This window comes from Mobula hypostoma, chromosome 4, assembly GCF_963921235.1.
Source record: "Mobula hypostoma chromosome 4, sMobHyp1.1, whole genome shotgun sequence".
NCBI classification, from domain to species: Eukaryota; Metazoa; Chordata; class Chondrichthyes; order Myliobatiformes; family Myliobatidae; genus Mobula; species Mobula hypostoma.
The window spans coordinates 106,012,629-106,035,805 of NC_086100.1; the positions used below are offsets into that span (position 1 = coordinate 106,012,629).

General features: G+C 42.6%; 1 protein-coding gene across 4 annotated transcripts in view; it reads right to left on the minus strand.

Annotated features, from left to right (window-relative positions):
* spock3 (SPARC (osteonectin), cwcv and kazal like domains proteoglycan 3) overlaps positions 1-23,177 on the minus strand; it is a 518,883-nt gene that overhangs the window by 475,416 nt on the left and 20,290 nt on the right. The window contains exon 1 of one of the 4 annotated variants that reach the window (XM_063046339.1): positions 6,256-6,336. The exons of the other annotated variants lie outside the window; for them this stretch is intronic. Coding sequence (XP_062902409.1) covers positions 6,256-6,300 — 45 coding nt within the window. The 5' untranslated portion in view covers positions 6,301-6,336. Of the gene's footprint in view, positions 1-6,255; positions 6,337-23,177 lie in introns of those variants that run through there. 4 annotated transcript variants of the gene reach the window in all.

Sequence of the window (23,177 nt, forward strand, 5' to 3'; positions counted from 1 at the left end):
AGCGTGGCCTCAAATTGGAAAATAGATCTATTAACATGAAACCATGGGATTTAAGAGAACATAACTTAATCATCCCCATGTCCAAGTTCTCCAAAGACAGATTTAATAATAATTTACTCACAACAATCATAATACTGTGATTCCCTAGACTCCAAATTTTAACAGAACAGTTGCTGCAACGGACACACAAGAAACTGTTGGAACCTGCAACAACTATATAAGATGCTGCAGGGGCTCAGTGGGTCAGGTAGGGTCTACAGAGGGAAACAGACAGTCAAAATTTCAGAGTGAGAGTGAAAGATAGAGAGGAAAAGGTCAGTAAAAATAAAATTGCAAAGTGTGGAGCAACAGCTAGCTGGTGACTGGTGGATCCAAAGGGGAGAGTGAGAATAGTACCAGCAAAAGCTGGCTGGTGACTCATGGATCCAGTGAAGGGTGGATTAGCTTCAAGCCAAAGATGATGAAAATTGACAAGGAGAATAGAACACGGAATAAAGCATGGAAGGTGGGGACAGCAGAGAGGAGTAGTGAACAAGGGGAACAAGTGTGGGAATGTGTAGTTGAGTGGCAGATGTAGAGGCTAGGGAAGGTGAAGGAGACAGAGATGGAGGCCAGATGGTGGATCAAGGAGAGAGAAAAGATGTAGCAGTTATCAGAAGCTGGAGAATTCAATGTAGACTACGCTGGCAGAGTATGATAAATGAAGTGATGAACCTCTGGTTCACATTTAGGAATGGAGAGGAGAATGAGAATGGCTAGAAACTGGGAGATCTAGCTGGCCATGGCAGATGGAGTGTTAGTGTTCATCACTCAGTTTGCATCCGGTTTCACTGATGTGGCCCAGAGTTCCTCTAGCATTTTGTCTGCTGTAGCTGAATTTTTAATGGAATTGTCATCAAAGTATATTTATTAAGAATCATATGGTACAGATGAACTAGTTATCCACTGTAAATGTTTATTGTATAATTTTTTAATCTAGGAAGGTGTGATGGGGAAACAGAAAGTAAAATAGGTTATCAACCTATAAGTTCTTAAAGGTTTTCTCTGAAATCCAAATGAATGGGGTGACATTATGGCCTCACAGTTGTAGGGACTGGAGTTTAATCCTAACTTTGGGTGCTCTGTGTGGAGTTGGCATGTTCTCCCAGTAACCTCACAGATATCACTTGGAAGCTCTAATTTCTACCTACGGATGTAATGTTGTATGACTGCTATAAATTACCCTTTATGGTGCTTGGTGACAAGAGTGATGGAGCTGATGGACAGTTGTGAGGGGACAGGTTGCTGGGTGTGGGGTAGGGAAATCAGGAGATAGGACTGAAGGGACTGCCCAAGAGCTGGCACAGACTTAAGGATCTGACTGGCCACATTCATTCCAACAGATGACAGGGTTTCCATTCACCACTGTAAATCCACTTTAAATCATGGCCAAATGACCTACAACTTTTCTGTAGAGTACCATCCTAGAAACCAGACTCTCATTAGTAATTATTTGAAAACCCTGATTGCTAGACACTCTTTTATTGTAAGATTTTCATTCAATGTCATACAAGCAACAGCTGAAATCATTTTAAATTAGAAACCTTTAAAACTTGAATGAACGCAAGTTCAGCTTTTGCTGGTTGTGGTTCACTAAGTTTGCTTGCCTTAGTGTGCACTACGCATACACGGCAGTTGTTGCTCACCATGGTGAACTATTTGCCCCAAGGATTAGAAAGGAGATAGTGTGTTTGTAATACTCAACGGTCGACAATAAAGGCATACATCTACACAGCTGAGTTCATTTCAAGAACACAGAAAACTCAGAACACAAAGATGCCAACTGTATCTATGTTATTTTCTACTTAGACTACAGTAATTAAGAAAGAGGACATTTTTCCAATTACTTCTTGTGAGCACTCATGCAGAATACCTCTTTTATGGAACATTAATGGACAAAATTCTCTATTCAATTCCATGCTTAAATCAATTAAAGTGCATATTCCCATTAAAAACTTGAATCAAAACACTGAACACTGATTGCAGAACAATGGTGATAATATTTTTTTAAACAAAGCACCCTTTGCCTCAGAGTACAAATACTATTTTTATCTGTTACCATCAAAATTATAAAGCAAGCTCCAGCTTTAAAGAAAGGTTAAATGCTTTTGCTACAATCATCAGCCTGCATTGGAGACCAGAAATTACACATTTTGATTGCCAGTTAAGGTTCTCTTGGAAACTGCTGCCATTGGAACATAGAAGAGTAGGTCCTGTTATGCGTTCTAACCTCAAAACATAAAACTGATTCAAAGGGAAACATGGGAGTCTGAAACGCGAGTCTAACTATGGGTTTACTTTAAGCACGGTGCACACATATCACCTGGTAATGTGATGGTGTATGCAATGAATGTATTTTACATATAATCCATAATGAATTATTTAAATGAACAAAATGAACAAGAATGCATAATATATATACATACACACACAAGATTACTCAAATACTATTGAAATATTAAATACACAAGATTCCTTCCTGTTTAGCTATAAACTCCAACTCAATATAGAACGCATCTCAACTATATACACAGTATATTATATAAGTACTATATACAAATATTCATAGCATAGTAAATTTTAAATCATCCATTCAAGCCTAAAGGTTTCATTGCTGTGGAGGATTTCGTACTCTTGAGGAATTACATCTTTCCTGACAAAGGAGAGTCACTCTGCTTGGCAGGTGAAATACGTGGCTGAGAAACAATCTCGGCTTATGGACGCATTTGCAGGAGTTAACTCTGATTCCGCAGAAAGTGGTTCTGGGAGCAGTAGCCAACTTTATTCTCCATTAATTGAATCTGCTCTCAAATGATCAATATGTCTTGTCTCTTGGTGATATCAGACTCAATCTCTACTGTGTTAAAGAGTGGACCAGTTCTGTCTTTAACCCTTCCGAGCAACCACGTTTGATCAACTCTGTTTGTCCAAGAGTGAAACATTGAACCTCTTTGTTTGAGGAGCCCTCAGTTTGTTTCAGCTATTTGCCCTACATACTCCTTCTGAGATTTGAGTTTGAGGAGATCCAAGCATGAACACAAGGGACGACCCAGGAACAGCATAGCTGGTGAGTTGTAACTTGTGAGGTGTGCTCATTGCGATATGCAAGGAGAAAATTGCCAAGCTTCTGGTTCGGTGCTAGTGTAGTGCGTTCTGCTGACATTGCTCGCAGTGCATTCTTTAGACTCTGGACAAGTCTTTCCGCCAAGCCATTTGGAGCTGGGTGGTATGGTACAGACTTAACATGTTGTATGCCACTCATTTTTAGAAATAATTGAAACTGTTCCCCCACAAACTGTGGTCCACTGTCACCGAGTAAGTGTTCTGGACACCAGTCCTTATGAAGAGACTACCCAATAGATTAACATTGTGTGGGGCTGTAGTGGAGGCTATTGGGAGCACTTCGGGCCATTTTGTAGCTGAATCCAATACCACCAAGAAATTTGTACCCATGAACAGTCCAGCAAAATCCATGTGAATCTTCTTCCAGGGCACTATAGGCATTCCTAGGGATGGAAAGGCGTTGCTCTTGGATTCTTTTGGACATGTTGGCAGCTCATACAGTGCATGACAAGCTGCATGTTCTGCTGATCACCAGGCAAAGCATCGAGACAATGCGTTCCTTTTAACCATGCCTAGATGACTGGCATGCAGCTCCTCCAACATTTTAGCTCTCAGCTTGGCTGGTACAATAACTCTCAATCCTCACGTAAAGCAACCTCCATCAAGGGAATGAGACTGTGTGGGGTCTTTGGATCATTTCTGCCACAATAGGGAGTCTTTCAATTTGCATTAGTCAACAAGAGTTGTGCGTTTTTTTACTTCCTTTTCTAGGGGTAAATGGGATGATCCATCAGCATTTCTATGATTAGTCATCCTCCTGAATTCAATTTTGCAATTGTCCTCCACGAAACAGACCCCACCTCTGCATCCATGCTGTTGTTGTTAGTGGAACACACTTCTGTGGATCGAAAATGGAGACTAGTGGTCAATGATCAGCAACAAAGGTAAATTCTGTCCCATAGAAGTACTGGTTGAAATCTTTTACACCACAATCAAGGCCTCTGTCAGTCCGTGCATAATTCTTCTCTGCAATGGTAAGAGGCTACAGGGCATTCATTTCCATCACTCATAACATGCGAGATGACAGCACCTATACCCCTCCTAGAAAGGGGTGTTCTTGGTTGCTCTAATAGTGTGGCAAGAACTCTTGGAGTAACCAACATCAGACTCATCTGTAGAAAACACAACTTTGCATCCCAACATATTCTCAGTTAATCCCCTTTTCCATTCCTCAGACATTCTGGCAAGTTTAAGAGTTCCTGTCACTCTAGCTACTCCGCCAGGACATAACATGACAGGTTTAGATTGGGTGTACCACATGGTTCCTTGTTTCTGCTCACCATCCTGCTTAGGGGGACGTGCACCTTCTCAGAAAGAGCTCTGAACACAGGGTGAATGGACAAGGTTTTCAACAAGTTCTCTCCATTTCTCTCCTTGCATGCTCCCAAGAGCCTTCACACAATAGAAGCATTTGTTCCCACAAGAATGTGTAACTACCTGGGGAAGGTTTCCCTGCTAATGTGATGGTTTCTCTGTAGCGCAGTGTTTGGGTTATGACTACAGATAACAGGGGCTTTGGAATGTGTGGCATCCAGTGAGGGTGAGATGTTTTACTTTCCTGTGTGCCTGAGAGAAGGTTTCACGGTCTTTTGTTCACCCAAACAAGATTTCTTCAGTGTGGCCGGGCCGCAGGCTGTCTTCCCCTAGATTAAGCTGCTACCTGAACCTGGGGGTTACAAATAGAAGCTCTGCCCTTTGTAACTGGATCAGGGCAGACCAACACTGGCATGTCAATAGTCTCAGTTACTCCAACATCCGCTTCAGAAAACTCCAGCTTCAATGAGGAGCAACCATCACATGAGTACTCATCAGTACTGACCCCCGAATCTCAAGGGCACTGAGTGGCATCAATGGTAAAAGCGTCAGAGACCAGGTGTGTGGCCATGACCCCAGAGAACACTCCTAACTAACAATAACTTTGCCACTCTGCGGAAATACTTCTGCATTTATCAGCCAGTGATGTAATAGCCAAGACAAACTCAGAATTTAAATCAACCGCTAAAGGACTCATTGGACCTTTCACATCAGACAGCTCCTTCTCCTCACTCCACAAAAACAAAAGCAACTTTTCTTTAAAGTCTCCATCCTCAGCTATGGGAAACTTATCTCCCAATTCTTCACCCCAGCCGACACCGCACCCTTTTCTAGATGGATGGCCTATTGCCCCGCCTTTCTGGCACCCCAATCGTACCAGGTAGACCCACTTTCATCACGTTGCTAGTCTGGACTAACACAACATTCTTACCAGCCAATTGATCAAAACGCCATTCAATGAGGGTAGCTTTCCCTCATACTTTAATAGTACTTAAAATGTTAATCAACAATTCATCTGGTAAATGGATATCCACCCCGCTCAAAACACAAGCATTAGTTGTGCGTAATCTCGTTGAATCACACCAAAGCATAATCTCTGCAGTGTAGAAAATCAAGTATCTTAATTACTTTCCTGGACACTAGTTTAAACACAGGCTTAAACACACAAACCACTTAATCATTTCCTACAGCAAGTACATAGCATTCAGGGAATCAAGCCCAAGATGAGTCCCCACAATGAAGCCCCCTTTTTACCGCGCATCACTAAACTAGAGACATGGTTGTTAGTCCTGGTTAACAGCCACTGGACTCAGCAGTGAGAAAACCACCTTTCTCAAGCTCCATATGTCTATGGTCAGTAATCTTGGGTAACACCAAAACCTGGAAGTTGGGACCTCTCAACCACCTGAACCCTGATGACTGTGAATACTGTGTAAATACTGCCCCCAGGCAATAAACTGACCGCAAGAAATAACAGATCATACACAGCATGCAATTATAAAGAATGTATACTTACAAATTTCAGCTTTATCAAACAGTTAGTAGGAAAAAGAAGAAAAAAATTTAAAAGGGCTCATTATAGTTTACCCAGCCCAAATGTGCACACAAGTTGGAGCTCATCTTGAAGTTGTCTTAAACTCACGTGCTGGACCCACGGTTGCGTGAAAGCACACTCCACTTTCCAAATGTTGCTCAAACTCCATCTCGGACAAATAGGCTCCACAATCGCCCCCCCCCCCGCCCCCGGGAGTATTGGTCTTTCTCCTTGAAGCCATTCACCTGTAACAAAGCACCACGTGCCAGAAAGATGGCATCCTCAGCCATCTTCCCTCCCGTCTTCTCCCAGCTCCCATCAAAAAGACCTCAAACCACACCAGTGTCTGTGTGTCACCAAAGACTTCCCATCCAGCATTCTCTAGAACTTTCTCCCAATTCCACTGTCCTGATTGGCTGACACAACATTCCTAAGTTGAACAACATAGCCCCTTATCTTTAGCTCAAACCCAAACATGCTAAAAGCAGAGCAGATTGCTCTTACAGAACTGCTAAAATGGAATGCCTACTGCACAGCGGTAAACATCTTAACCAGGGCATTACAACTGGTTCAGTTGCTTTTAGAATACTGTGCAGAGTCCTGAACTGTACATTCATCGAAGGAATTGTAGCAACTGAACAGATACAGAGTAACAACAAAGGAATGATTAGATTATGTGAACCCATTAAGTAAATCTGGTAGACTCCCAACAGAAAATGGAAGGCTGCGATGCCTACATTCTGCTCAAACAATAAGGAGCATGTTCAGGATGGGCTTGTTTTCGGCAATGTTAGAACAAGCCCCAATATTTAACAGATGATTCTGAGTAGCCAGACTGGCTGATATAATTGTGGATATTGCCTGAAATCATATTAAAAAAAGTAAAGAGAGGAAATGGAAAACATATCATATATTATCTGTTATCCATTTCAGAAATTATTAAACTCAAAGGTCAACAATAGAGGATTTTATTCAAGTATAAAATCAAAATGTTTTTGTCAAGACAAAATTTTAAATCAGACATCAACAGAGAGCAAACATGCACACTTCACCGCATCCAGAAGCTTGGCAGAATTCTTCCTGGTCCACCTTAACCATGGCTGTTTCTGTAACCTAGAGATTAATGTACATCTTAATTGAGTCAAGTCCAGAGGCAGGTCGCAGAAGTGTTGGTCATTCAAAGAATCTTACATCTCATTATGCCTGTAATAGCTATTTACAAAGTTCTTTCAAACCACATTCAGAGCCAGCAAGAGACATGGCCAGCCTAGCCCGTGGTACTATACCCAATCTCTAGTGTAAAGATCTAGACTGCCTCTTAATGCTGAGCCTAATGAGACCTGAGACAAGGGTAATAGTTGTAAGAATTGAGTTCTCAAGTCTTCGGACGTTCTCCACAAGGCTCCTCCTGCACCTTTGGGTAAACGTTGTGATGATATTGCCAATTTTTTTTACTTCTGCAGGGAACTAGAGAACCTATTCATTTGCTTCTGTTGGTTTTATGAGAAAGCTCAAGCCCTGTATCAATAACGTTTGGAACTAGCAACTTTCCTTTCAGATAGAGAAAGTCCCATGAAATGCAGGACTCTAGACCATCCTGGTAAAGTTCACCATAATGAGAGAGGAAATAAAATTGATGTATTCAATTAAAAAATCTTGTTTTGTGATGAAAGTAAACAAGAGCATTTGGAATAAAGTACATCAGTAATCCAAAATATGAATAAATACACCTTACAGGTTTCCCTGCCATCCAAAGGTAGAGCGTTCCTATGAAACGGTTCGTAAGCCGGAATGTCGTAAAGCAAAGAAGGAATTACCATTTATTTATATGGGAAAAATTTGTGAGCATTCGCAGACCCAAAAATAACCTACCAAATCATGCCAAATAACACATAAAATCTAAAATAACAGTAACATATAGTAAAAGCAGGAATGATATGATAAATACACAGCCTATATAAAGTAGAAATACTTTTCCACAATCATTGCCTGCAGTGTTCTACGTAGTGAAAATCTCACGCAAGCACCGTCGGCAAAAACACAGCGCAAGCGCTCTCGGCAGAAAATCTCACGCAAGCGCTGTTGGCAAAAACACATCACAAGCGCTCTCCGGTAATATTTAAGCTATGAAGCTGCCAAATCATACCAAATACCATGTAAAAATACACGGCCAATATAAAGTAGAAATAATGTATGTACAGTGTAGTATCACTTACAGGAATCGGGAAGACAGCGCCAAGCACACTGATGATGGTGTGTTAGGTTGAGTCGTCGGAGGTTGGGGTGGTGCAGTGGCCGCCACCCTCTGGGCCGCCGACCGATACCAATCTGCGAAGCGTACAGGGGTACAGTGGTAGCCGGGACGCACCCAGCACATCTTTAAGAAAAAATCCAAAATAAACATGCTAATTAATTAGCAATTGCCTCTGATCTGGGCCGACAATTACGTGCCGGGTGGCACCTAATTAATTAGCATGTTTATTTCGACATTTTTCTTAAAGATGTGCTGTGTGCCTCCCGGCTACAGCTGCACTCTCCGCAAATCGGTATCTGACCGTGGCCTGGGGGTTGGGGTGGTGGGACACTGGGGTGTCATCTCATCATCGTCTGTTTCCATTAGGGCAGGCAGCTCATCTTCTTCTATGTCTACTTGCCTCGATGTCGAAGGTCGAGGTTTGTCGTCTACTGTGGCTGCTGTGGAAGGCTTTTAAAACAACAGTATGCTTGACTGCTGAGCCTCGCACATTTTTCTATCATAGAGTTCTTAGTAAGCACTCAAACCATCTTGCAAACATGCCCTAAGCCGACGTACCCTTTCAAAATTAAAGTCATACTTTATCATTGCATCGAAAATCTCATGCATTTGCTTCATATTCAGTTCTTGGACAACTTCACTTTCCGTCCGTTCGCTACTGCATTCGGTTTCGATTGTTATCCTTTCCTCTTCCAATTGCATCAGCTCTTCATCTATCAGATCTATCAGTTCTTGGTCATGGGATGCCAAAACCCCTTCAACATCATCTTCGTCAACTTCCACAAGCCAAATTCACCTTGTCCTTACTTCATTCACCACAATCAAAATGCTTAATTATGTCTAGTTTTACGCTAAGTGCAACACCCTTACGAGCTCTTTTAGGCTTTTCCGATACCTTAGAACTCATCTTGCTAACGGCTGCTCACAGGCACGTGTTTAAGCAATGCCGGCGAGAATGCCATTCCCGCGGAGAGTGGCTGCTCGGGGCATGTGCTGCCTTTTTTCACACGCTGCCTTTTTCCGTATCAGTGAAAACACCTTCATTAGCGAAAACAGGTAACTAATGTAGGTCTTTCGTAACAGTGAGGTTTCGTAAAGGGAATGTTCGAAAAGCGGGGGACACCTGTATTTGGAATGAATAGCAGAATTTAAACTAGTTTTTCAAAGGCCCCTATTACAAGGCTATACGCCAAAAGTTTAACTGCCCTAAACAACCAGGAATTCCAACATCCTATTAGAAACTCCTTCCACAGTTCCAAGCGGTAGAGAATTTCAAAAGAATATTGATCACCCAGGAGAAGGAATTCCTCATCTTAGTTTCAAATGGACAGCACCATATTGTGAAATTATATTCTTTTGTTCTTGATAGCCCCACTAAACTATCTTCTCATCATCCAACCTGTCACTCCATTGAGGATCTTATATCTTACATCATAGATCATTTCTCATTCCTCTAAACAGTACACGTCAAATCTATTCAACAGCTTCTCATGTCAGCCTATCCAACAAAGAAATGATCTCAGTGAAACTTCTCTGCACAGTTTCCAAAGCTCTATCACTCCTCAAATATGAAGACACAAATATCTGCTGTACACCAGGTGTGGTTTCAGCTTTATGTATAATGTTGCAATAAATCGTTCCAGATTTATATTTCAAGTCTCTTGCAATAAAAGCCACAATTCCAATAGTTTCCGTCTTTACCTATGTGTTGACCCTTTGTGTTTCGAACACTTGGATCGCAGACTCCTTTATACCACAGCATATTGTAGCCTTACTACTCATAAATAACAATTTGCTTTTTAATTCTTTCTTCCAGAGCAGATAATATCCCTTTTTCCCACATTGTACTCCATCAGTCAATTTTTGCCCACTCACCTAACCTATCCATATTCCACCGCAGAGTTTTTAAGTCCTCACCGAACACTAATCCACCTGTCTTTGCCTCTTAAGTGCACACATACTCTTCATCCAATTTAATAATATAGGCTATAAATAGTTGAGACCCCACACTGACTTCTGTGGTTCCTTAACTATTTATGGCTGATTGTCACCTCTTCATCCTGATTGTCTGTGTCAAGTAAAATTCATTCTAATAACTCTGAGCCACTAGAAATTGAAATTTATTTTATAACAAAAATATATAATAAAGAGGACAAATTTTGTGTTGTACAATCGAAGAATCCACCTAACACAAGTTTAAAAACTTCAACCCATGTTTAACCTCTATCAGCTTGGGAATTTTTGGCAAAATATGTAAACTACAATTGAGTACAAGATCAGACTTTGAGCTAACCTCAAGGTCTTGAACGAAAAACATTACAGAAACCATAAGACAAAAAGAAATGAAAAAAAAGCTACAGGTGCTGGATATCTTACAAAATAGTATTAGTCAACAGGTCAAACAAAAATGTGTAGAGGGAAAAACAGTTAATGCTTCAGAATGATTATATTTTCTTACATTTACATTATATATAGACTTAATGAGCACTTTATCAGGTACATCCTGTACCTAATAATGTGTCCACTGAGTATGTTCATGGTCACCTGCTGCCCATCTACTTCAAGTTTCGACATGTTGTGCATTCAGAGATGCTCTTCTGCACACCAATGTTGTAAAGTGTGGTTATTTGCGTTGATGTCGCCTTCCTGGCAGATTGAACGAGTCTGGCCATTTTCTTTCACCTCTCTCATTAACAGGGCATTTTCACGCACAGATTTGCTGCTCACTGGATTTTTGTTTTGCACCATTCTTTGTAGACTCTAAGAAACAGCGTGTCAGAATCCAAGGAGATAAGCAGTTTTTGAGATACTCAGACCACCCATGTGGCACCAACAATCATTCTGCAGACAAAGTCACTTATATTGCATTTCTTTCGCTTTCTGATGTTTGGCCTGAACAACAACTGAACCTCTTCACGATGCCTGCATGCTTTTATACATAGAATTGCTGCCACATGATTAGGGGCTTAAATATTTGCATTAATGATAGGTGTGCAGGTGTACCTAATAAAGTGGCTAATGAGTGCATATTATAATATAAAATATTTTTCAAACAATTAGAATGTTAATTATTGAGAAAAACTGCTGAAGAAAGGCTAGATTTCTCTTTTAGCAATGTGATTTTTTCATCATTTCTGATATTCTGAAATCAACTGGATTAACTAAAAAGCAACATTTTCTCACTAGGTTTCTTCCGCTCTTCACATTTGCATTTTGCTGGATTGGAGTTCCATTCATCTGTTACAGTGTAACAACAATGCATGACATGTCAGATGAAGAGTGCTGTATGCAACAACTTTCAGGCACAAATAACATATAACTGAAGTTTAATTAACAACAATGTAATCCAGACCCCAACATAATGATTAATCCAGATTTGAAGTAGAGCTGGCTGTACAAGGTGAATGCTCCTTCCAATACTTCTCCAAGTTCCAAATGCCTGCCAGAGCCAAATGCTTAATAACACCATACCGTAGAATTCAATGTGATTCTGGCAAAGATAATCTGTGCCTCATTGTACTTCTTCACCTACTTACAGGCGTTCCAACTGATGGCTACACCAACCTCCAGTATCATCCAGAAGGACATAAGCCGGGAAGATGTGGAATCGATATGGGTAGAGCTGCGTAACACTAAGGGGCAGAAGACGCTGGTGGGAGTTGTGTACAGGCCACCTAACAGTAGTAGTGAGGTCGGAGATGGTATTAAACAGGAAATTAGAAATGTGTGCAATAAAGGAACAGCAGTTATAATGGGTGACTTCAATCTACATGTAGACTGGGTGAACCAAATTGGTAAAGGTGCTGAGGAAGAGGATTTCTTGGAATGTATGCGGGATGGTTTTTTGAACCAACATGTCGAGGAACCGACTAGAGAGCAGGCTATTCTGGACTGGGTTTTGAGCAATGAGGAAGGGTTAATTAGCGATCTTGTCGTGAGAGGCCCCTTGGGTAAGAGTGACCATAATATGGTGGAATTCTTCATTAACATGGAGAGTGACGTAGTTAATTCAGAAACAAAGGTTCTGAACTTAAAGAGGGGTAACTTTGAAGGTATGAGACGTGAATTAGCTAAGATAGACTGGCAAATGACACTTCAAGGATTGACGGTGGATATGCAATAGCAGGCATTTAAAGGTTGCATGGATGAACTACAACAATTGTTCATCCCAGTTTGGCAAAAGAATAAATCAAGGAAGGTAGTGCACCCGTGGCTGACAAGAGAAATTAGGGATAGTATCAATTCCAAAGAAGTAGCATACAAATTAGCCAGAGAAAGTGGCTCACCTGAGGACTGGGAGAAATTCAGAGTTCAGCAGAGGAGGACAAAGGGCTTAATTAGGAAGGGGAAAAAAGATTATGAGAGAAAACTGGCAGAGAACATAACAACGGACTGTAAAAGCTTTTATAGATATGTAAAAAGGAAAAGACTGATAAAGACAAATGTAGGTCCCCTGCAAACAGAAACAGGTGAATTGATTATGGGGAGCAAGGACATGGCAGACCAATTGAATAATTACTTTGGTTCTGTCTTCACTAAGGAGGACATAAATAATCTTCCAGAAATAGTAAGGGACAGAGGGTCCAGTGAGATGGAGGAACTGAGCGAAATACATGTTAGTAGGGAAGTGGTGTTAGGTAAATTGAAGGGATTGAAGGCAGATAAATCCCCAGGGCCAGATGGTCTGCATCCCAGAGTGCTGAAGGAAGTGGCCCAAGAAATAGTGGATGCATTAGTGATAATTTTTCAAAACTCGTTAGATTCTGGACTAGTTCCTGAGGATTGGAGGGTGGCTAATGTAACCCCACTTTTTAAAAAAGGAGGGAGAGAGAAACCGGGGAATTATAGGCCGGTTAGCCTAACGTTGGTGGTGGAGAAACTGCTGGAGTCAGTTATCAAGGATGTGATAACAGCACATTTGGAAAGCGGTGAAATGATCGGACAAAGTCAGCATGGATTTGTGAAAGGAAAATCATGTCTGACGAATCTCATAGAATTTTTTGAGGATGTAACTAGTAGAGTGGATAGGGGAGAACCAGTGGATGTGGTATATTTGGATTTTCAAAAGGCTTTTGACAAGGTCCCACACAGGAGATTAGTGTGCAAACTTAAAGCACACGGTATTGGGGGTAAGGTATTGGTGTGGGTGGAGAATTGGTTAGCAGACAGGAAGCAAAGAGTGGGAATAAACGGGACCTTTTCAGAATGGCAGGCGGTGACTAGTGGGGCACCGCAAGGCTCAGTGCTGGGACCCCAGTTGTTTACAATATATATTAATGACTTGGATGAGGGAATTAAATGCAGCATCTCCAAGTTTGCGGATGACACGAAGCTGGTTGGCAGTGTTAGCAGTGAGGAGGATGCTAAGAGGATGCAGGGTGACTTGGATAGGTTGGGTGAGTGGGCAAACTCATGGCAGATGCAATTTAATGTGGATAAATGTGAAGTTATCCACTTTGGTGGCAAAAATAGGAAAACAGATTATTATCTGAATGGTGGCCGATTAGGAAAAGGGGAGGTGCAACGAGACCTGGGTGTCATTATACACCAGTCATTGAAAGTGGGCATGCAGGTACAGCAGGCGGTGAAAAAGGCGAACGGTATGCTGGCATTTATAGCGAGAGGATTCGAGTACAGGAGCAGGGAGGTACTACTGCAGTTGTACAAGGCCTTGGTGAGACCACACCTGGAGTATTGTGTGCAGTTTTGGTCCCCTAATCTGAGGAAAGACATCTTTGCCATAGAGGGAGTACAAAGAAGGTTCACCAGATTGATTCCTGGGATGGCAGGTCTTTCATATGAAGAAAGACTGGATGAACTGGGCTTGTACTCGTTGGAATTTAGAAGATTGAGGGGGGATCTGATTGAAACGTATAAGATCCTAAAGGGATTGGACAGGCTAGATGCGGGAAGATTGTTCCCGATGTTGGGGAGGTCTAGAACGAGGGGTCACAGTTTGAGGACAGAGGGGAAGCCTTTTAGGACCGAGGTTAGGAAAAACTTCTTCACACAGAGAGTGGTGAATCTGTGGAATTCTCTGCCACAGCAAACTGTTGAGGCCAGTTCATTAGCTATGTTTAAAAGGAAGTTAGATATGGCCCTTGTGGCTACAGGGGTCAGGGGGTATGGAGGGAAGGCTGGGTTCTGAGTTGGATGATCAGCCATGATCATAATAAATGGCGGTGCAGGCTCGAAGGGCCGAATGGCCTACTCCTGCACCTATTTTCTATGTTTCTATGTTTCTACTTCTATGTTCTTCAAAAGAATTCTCTTTCCTCATCTCCACCCACTCATCAAACTCAACGTTCAAGTTCCTGGGCACCATTGATTCACAGGACCTCATGTGGGAGAGCCATAGTTCCTTCATTAACACAATGTTTGGGCAGAGGGGGTACTTCAAAGTTCTAAATTTCAAAGTTCAAAGTAAAAGTCTTAAGGTAGTTGATAAAATTTCATCTTTCACAGAATATACTAGGGCAATTCTACATTGCCATCATAGAGGCTTCCTGACATCAGCCATTATTGTCTAATTTGGTGCAGCATCCTCCCACAAAGTACGTAAACTATAGTGAAATGTCAGGTCAGCAGAAAGGGTCATCAGCTGTGCTTTACCATCACTGCAGGACTTGTATGTGTCCAGGATGAAGATGTGAGCAGAAAAGAATCATTACAGACACTACCCACCCTGCAAATACTTTTACCAAAAGTTCCCATCAGGAAAGTGCAATAGGTCTATGAGAACAAAAACTTCATGCCTTAAGTTTCTTCCCTCTAGGCAGCTGGTCTGATCAACCATTCTAGTTAGCCACCCCCACCCTCAGCACCCTGTATTCCCTCTATCACAGCACTGTAAACAATATAAATCACATTTTATATTGCTTACAATGTAGATATTGTACACACTGTACCTATACTGTACACATTCAATCCATATCTGTATTTTAACCTCTAACTTTATTTTTATACAATTCTTATCATTGGCGAATTTTGTTTTTGTTGCATGTTATGCCCTAACCAACCCTCAACAGTAAATTCCTCAAACATGTAAATGTATATGGGGAATAAATCTGAACCATGATCGCATTCTTTCAACCTTGCTTACATCTTTTCTGTAGGTAGGTGACCAAAATTGCACACAATACTCCAAAATAGGCCTCACTAACATCTTGTACAACTTCAATAAAACATTATCTCCTGTACTAAATACTTTGATTTATGAAAGTCAATACACCAAAAGCTTTATGACCCTATCTACCTATACCAGCACTTTCAATGAATGATAGACCAGAATTCCCAGATCCCCTTTGTTTGGTCACACTGCTCAGTGCTCTACCCGATTGGTCCACATTCTGCCACATTGCCCAGAGCCCTACCTGATTGGTCCATATTCTGCCACATTGCTCAGTACCCTGTCTGGTTGGCCTACATTCTGCCACACTGCTCAATGCCCTATCAGGTTGGTCCACATTCTGCCACATTGCTCAGTACCCTGTCTGGTTGGCCCACATTCTGCCACACTGCTCAATGCCCTACCAGGTTGGTCCATATTCTGCCACATTGCTCAATGCCCTACCTTTTTGGTCGACATTCTGCCACATTGCTCAGTGCCCTACCTGATTGGTCTATATTCTGCCACATTGCTCAGTGCCCTACCTGATTGGTCTATATTCTGCCACATTGCTCAGTGCCCTACCTGATTGGTCCATATTCTACCACATTGTTCAGTGCCCTACCAGGTCGGTCCACATTCTGCCACATTGCTCAGTGCCCTACCTGGTTGGTCCACATTCTGCCACATTGCTCAGTGCCCTACCTGATTGGTCCATATTCTACCACATTGCTCGGAACCCTACCTGATTGGTCCACATTCTACCACATTGCCCAGTGCCCTACCTGGTTGGTCCGACCAAAGAACAACAATTCTCACTTGTCTGTATTAAATTCCATCTGCCATTTTTCCAACTAGTTGATATACCGCTGCAAGCTGATAGTCTTCCTCTCTGTCCACATTATCATCCAAATCATTGATACAGTTCACAAACAACAAAGGACCCAGCACCAATCCCTCCAGCACTCCACTAGCCACAGGCCCTCAACCATTTAAAACTACTCTTTGGCTTCTCCCACAGAGCCACTGTCTAATCCAATTAGCTACCTCAACCTGAATGCCAAGTGGCTGAACTGTTCTGAGCATGCAAGACCTTGTCAAATGCCTTGCAAAAGTCCATGTAGACAACATCCATTGCCTTGCCTTCATCAACTTTCCTAGTAACTTCCTCAAAAAACTCTCTAAGATTGGTTAGGTACGACTTACCACACACAAAGCCGTGAAGACTGTCCTAATCAGTCCACGTCTATCCAAATACTCATATCTGGTCCCTTAGAATACCTTCCAATAACTTTCCCACAAAATTATGTCAGGCTTACTGGCCTATAATTTCCTAATTTATACTTACAGCCTTTCTTAAACAGGGGGACAACATTTGCTATCCTCCAACTCTTCGGTACCTTACCTGTTACTAAGGATGATGTAAATATCTCCGCCAGCGACCCTACAATTTCTGCACTTGCCTCCCACAAATTCCAAGGGAAAAGCTTGTCGGGCCCCGGGGTTTCATCCACCCTAATTTGCCTCAAGACAGCAAATACCTCCTCCTCTGTAATCTACATAGAATCCATGACTTCACTGATGTTTTGCCTCACTTCTATAGATTTTGTGTCCGTCTCCCGAGTAAATAAAGATGCAAAACAATCCATTTAAGGTCTTCCCCATGTTTTCTGGCTCCATTCATAGATTACCATTCTGATCTTCCAGAGGACCAATTTCGTCCCTTGCAGTCCTTTCGTTTTTAACATATCTGAAGAATCCTTTAGGATTCTCCTTTGCCTTTCCTGCTAGGACAACCTCATGCCTTCTTTTAGCCCTCCTGATTTCATTCTTAAGGGTCTCTTGCATTTCTTATACTCTATAAGTACTTCATTTGCTCCTACTTGTCTATAACACGCTATGCACCTCCTTTTCTCTCCCCTAAACAGGGTCTCAAAATCTCTTGAAAAACCAAGGTTCCCTAAACCTACTGTCCCTGTCTTTTATTTTGATAGGCTTTGTCCTCTCAAGATTTCACTTTTGAAGGCCTCCATCTTACCAGGTACACCTTTGCTAGAAAACAGCCTGTTCCAGTCTACACTGGCCAGACCCTTTCTGATAGCATTAAAATCGGCCTTTCTCCAATTTAGGATCTCAACCTGTGGACCAGACCTATCTTGTTCCATATTTACTTTGAAACTAAAGTCACTATGATCACTAGATGCAAAATGTATCTCTACAAAAAATTCTGTCAACTGCCCTATCTCACATGATCGCTCATTAGGACTTCTATGTATTGATTAAGGAAACTTTCCTGAACACATTTGAGAAACACTACCCCATCTAGTCCTTTTACAGTACGGGAGTCCTAGTCAATATGTGGAAAGTTAAAATCACCAGCTATAACAACCTTATGTTTCTTGAGACTAGAACTAGGGGACATAGCATTAAGATTCAGGGGAGTAGGTTTAGGACAGAAATGAGGCTTTTCCAAAGAGTGATGAATCTGTGGAATTCTCTGCCCAATGAAGCACTGGAGGCTACCTCAGTAAATATACTTAAGACAAGGTTAGATAGATTTTTGCATAGTAGGAGAATTAAGGGTTTGGGGAAAAGGCAGGCAGGTGGAGATGTGACCATGGCCAGATCAGTCTTGATCTTATCAAATGGCAGAGCAGGTTCAACAGGCCAGATGGCCTACTCCTTCTCCTATTTTTTATGTTCTTATTTTACTGCAACAGTCTTGGGTCGCTCTACAAATTAGTTCCTCTAAATCCTGCGGATCGTTGGGTGGTCTATAATATAACCACATTGACACAGTCATACCCATCTTATTTCTCAGTTCCACCCATAAAACCTAATCATAAAGTTTTCCAGTCTGTCTTGACTGAGCACTGCCATGACATTTGCCCTGACTAGTAATGTCACTTCTCCCCTTTTAATCCCTCCTGTTCTGTTGCATCTAAAACAGAACAACTCCAGAATATTGATCTGCCAGTCCTGCCCTTCCTCAAACCAAGTCTCAACTATGGCTACAACATCATAATTCCATGTGCTGATTCATGCCCCAAGAAAATCTGCTTTTTCTATTATATTTCCGGCATTGAAATATGTTCAGCTCCAAACATTAGTTCTACCATGCTCATCCTTTTGACTCCTGACTTGTCTGACATAATCACAACATCTGCCTCCACAATTTCTCCACTATATGTTCTGGCACTCTGGTTCCAATGGCCTTGCAACTCTCGGTTAAATACTTCCCCGCCCCCCCATCCAGCACAGCACCAGCAATTATTCCTGCTAGAATATTAATCCCCCTTCCAGTTCAGGTGCAAACCATCTCTGTTGTGCAGATCACACCTTTCCTGGAAGAGAGCCCAATGATCCAAAAATCTGGCGCTCTCCCTCCCACACCAACTCCTTAACTACGTGAAATATGATCCTCCTAGTTCTGTCCTCACTAACACATGGCAAAGGTAGCAGTCCTCAGATCACAACCCTAGAGGTCCTGTCCTTTAACTTAGCATTTAATTCCGTGAACTCACTTTGCAGAAACTTGTCATTCCTCCTACCTATGTCGTTAGTACCTACAAAGACCACAACCTCGGACTACTCACCCTCCTACTTAAGAATACTAAGGACTCAGGAGGCAACATAACATCCAGGAACCTTGTTCTTGTCCACGGAATCTCCTTTCTGTTCCCCTAACAAATCTCCTACCACCACAATTCTCTCCTTCTCACCTCCTCAGTTCTGATTCACAGAGCCAGACTCAGAGCCAGAGACCTGACCGCTGTGACTTCCCACTGCTAGGTCATTTCCCCCCCCACCCTCCCCAAACAATATCCAGCATACTTGTTGTAGAGGGGGATGACTACAGGGCTATATTTCACCTGCTGTTTAACCTCTTTCTGGAATATCTAGCATTAAAGTGCTGTCCTTTTCATCTACCACGGGAGTTCTCTGGGGTCATTTTGGTGGCAGTTTATATTCCACCTCAGGCCAAGGTCAAGCAGGCTTTAGATGATCTGAGCAATGGGATCAACATGCACAGAACAGCACACTCTGGCACCTTCACCATCGTTTTGGGGGATTTTAACCAGGCCAATCTGAAAAAAAATCACTAAGCAACTACCATCAACAGATTACTTGCAATACCGGAGAAAACAACACACTGGATCATTGCACACCACCATCAAGAATACCTACTGTCTTATTCCATACCCTCACTTCGGGAAGCCTGATCACCCAGCAGTACTTCTACTCTCTGAGTATAGGCAGAGACTGAAGACTGCAGCACCAGTAGTGAGGACCAAGAAGGTATGGACAAGGGAAGCACAGGAGCAGCTACAGGACTGCTTTGAATCGGTGGACTGGACTGTATTCAGGAATTCATCTTTGAATCTGGATGACTATGCTACTGACTTCATTAAAACCTGTGTGGATGAGTGAGTGCCTACAAAGACTTACTGTACATTCCCAAACCAAAAGCCACGAATGAACCAGGAGGTACATCGTCTGCTGAAGGTTAGAGCTGTGGCATTCAAGTCTGGCAACCCAGCCCTGTATCAGAAAACCAGGTATGATTTGCAGAGGGCTATTTCAAGGGTGAAGAGACAATTTCGAATGAGGTTGGAGGCGACATCAGATGCACAGCCACGCTGGCAGGGTCTACTTCCTACAAAGTGAAATCCAACAGCATGAATGGCAGCGATGCTTCACTACCAGATGAACTCAACGCCTTCAATGCACACTTTGAAAGGGAGAACACAACTACAGGTGTGAAGATCCCTGCTGCACCTGATGACCCTGTGATCTCTGTCTCAGAAGCGATGCTAGGCTGTCTTTAAAGAGAGTGAACCCTCACAAGGCGCAAGGTTCCGAAGGAGTACCTGGTAAGGCTCTGAAAACCTGTGCCAACCAACTAGCGGGAGTACTCCAGGACATTTTCAACTCCTCATTGTTACGGGCGGAAGTTCCCACTTGCTTCAAAAAGGCAACCAGTGCCTAAGAAGAATAATGTGGGCTATCTTAATGACTATCACCCGGTAGCACTCACATCTACAGTGATGAAATGCTTTGAGAAGTTAATCATGACTAGACTGAACTCCTGCCTCAGCAAGGACCTGGACCCATTGCAATTTGCCTATCACCACAATAGGTCAATGGCAGACGCAATTACAATGGCTCGCCACACGGCTTTAGACCACCTAGACAACAAACACCCACGTCAGGATCCTGTTCATCGACTACAGCTCAGCATTTAACACCATCATTCACACAAACCTGATTGAGAAGTTGCAGAACCTGGGCCTCTGTACCTCTTGGATCCTTGACTTCCTAACCATAAGGCCACAATCTGTACGGATTGGTGATAACATATCCCCCTCGCTGATGATCAACACTGGCGCACCTCAGGTGTGTGTGGTTAGCCCACTGCTCTACTCTCTATATACACGTGACTGTGTGGCCAGGCATAGCTCAAACACCATCTATAAATTTGCTGATGATACAGTCATTGTTAATAGAATCTCAGGTGGTGACGAGAGGGCGTACAGGAGTGTGATATGCCAACTAGTGGAGTGGTGCCACAGCAACAACCTGGCACTCAACTTCAGTAAGACGAAAGAGCTGATTGCGGACTTCAGGAAGGGTACGACGAAGGAACACATACCAATCCTCATAGAGCGATCAGAAGTGGAGGGAGTGAGCAGCTTCAAGTTCCTGGGTGTCAAGATCTCTGAGGATCCAACCTGGTCCCATCATATCGATGTAGACATAAAGAAGACAAGACAACGGCTATACTTTATTAGGAATTTGAAGAGATTTGGCATGTCAACAAATATATTCAAAAACTTCTATAGTTGTACTGTGGAGAGCATTCTGACAGGCTGTATCACTGTCTGGTATGGAGGGGCTACTGCACAGGACCAAAAGAAGCTGCAGAAGGTTGTAAAACTAGTCAGCTCCATCTTGGGTACTAGCCTACAAAGTACCCAAGAAATCTTCAGGGAGCGCTGTCTCAGAAAGATAGCATCCATTATTAAGGACCTCCAGCACCCAGGGCATGCACTTTTCCCACTGTTACCATCAGGTAGGAGTTACAGAAGCCTGAAGGCACACACTCAGCGATTCAGGAACAGCTTCTTCCCCTCTGCCATCTGATCCCTAAATGGACATTGAAGCTTTGGACACTACCTCACTTTTTTAAAAAAAAAATACAGTATTTCTGTTTTTGCACTTCTTAAAAATCTGTTCAATATATGTAATTGATTTACTTGTTTATTTATTGTTATTTTTTTTTCCCTCTGCTAGATTATGTATTGCATTGAACTGCTTCTGCTGCTAAGTTAACAAATTTCACGTCACATGCCGGTAATAATAAACCTGATTTTGATTCTCCTTCCTGACTGTCACTGATTCTCCTGTGTCCTGCATCTTGGGTGAATCTATATCTCTATTCCTATCTTCCTCAGTCTGCTGAATGATCCAGAGTTCATCTAGTTCCAGCTCTGACTGCTTAATGTGCAGTGTTAGAAGCTGCAGCTGGATGAACTTTTTGCAGCCAAAGTCATTCGGGTTACTGGAGGTCCCCCCTGCCTTCCCACATCCCACAAGAGGAGCATTCAATTACCCAGCCTGCATCTCTACTGTCCTTACTGTGCAAATATAAGGAAACAATAAATAAACTGAGGAAAAAATCTACCTACAGCTTTTTCGCCTTCTCTCACTGGCTGAAACCTCGGAGAGCTAAAGCCTCAAATATCCACTCTAACACAGTCCACTCCAACAATGGCTGCTCCATTTGCCCTTAATTCTATTTGTTCTTTCTTGCCAATAATTCCCAATTGCTGATTGGCTGTTGCTCAAACACCAAACTGCCACAAGTTGATGAGACTGCACTCAATCGGCGAACCTATGTGAGCTAAGCCTTTTAACACTCCCAATCGCTGACTGGCTGCTGTTCAAATGCCAAACTGCCACAAATCAATGCCTTCTGTACTCAATGGGTGAGCCTGTGTGAGCTATGTCTTCTCATCCTCCTGATTGCTGATTGACTGCTGTTCAAGGGTATCCTTTCCATACCCCTGTTATCATTCTGCAGGGATTTACCCTCAACTATTTCTCTGTCAAAACCACCTGTGATGTAGTTAGCAGATATTTTGAAATTTTTAGATAACTGAGAACAAGCAGAACTTCTGGTGTGGGTCTGCAACAAGCTTTAATGCTTTAAAGGCAATCAACAATTTAAATAACTCAACTGTTGCCAGTACCAACATGAAACCTCAGGAAGTTTTGCTCAAGTCCCACCTTTACCAGTCATTCACCCAGTGGTACCTAAACTCAGGGTCATTCAGCTCATCAAGTTTGTACTGACCATCAAGTTTCCATTTATACTATTCCTACACTAACAACACACATCAAAGTTGCTGGTGAACACAGCAGGCCAGGCAGCATCTCTAGGAAGAGGTACAGTCGACGTTTCAGGCCGAGACCCTTCGTCAGGACTAACTGAAGGAAGAGTGAGTAAGGGATTGAAAGTTGGAGGGGGAGGGGGAGATCCAAAATGATAGGAGAAGACAGGAGGGGGAGGGATGGAGCCAAGAGCTGGACAGGTGATTGGCAAAAGGGATACGAGAGGATCATGGGACAGGAGGTCCAGGAAGAATGACGGGGGGGGGGGGAACCCAGAGGATGGGCAAGGGGTATATTCAGAGGGACAGAGGGAGAAAAAGGAGAGTGAGAGAAAGAATGTGTGTATAAAATTAAGTAACAGATGGGGTACGAGGGGGAGGTGGGGCATTAGCGGAAGTTAGAGAAGTCGA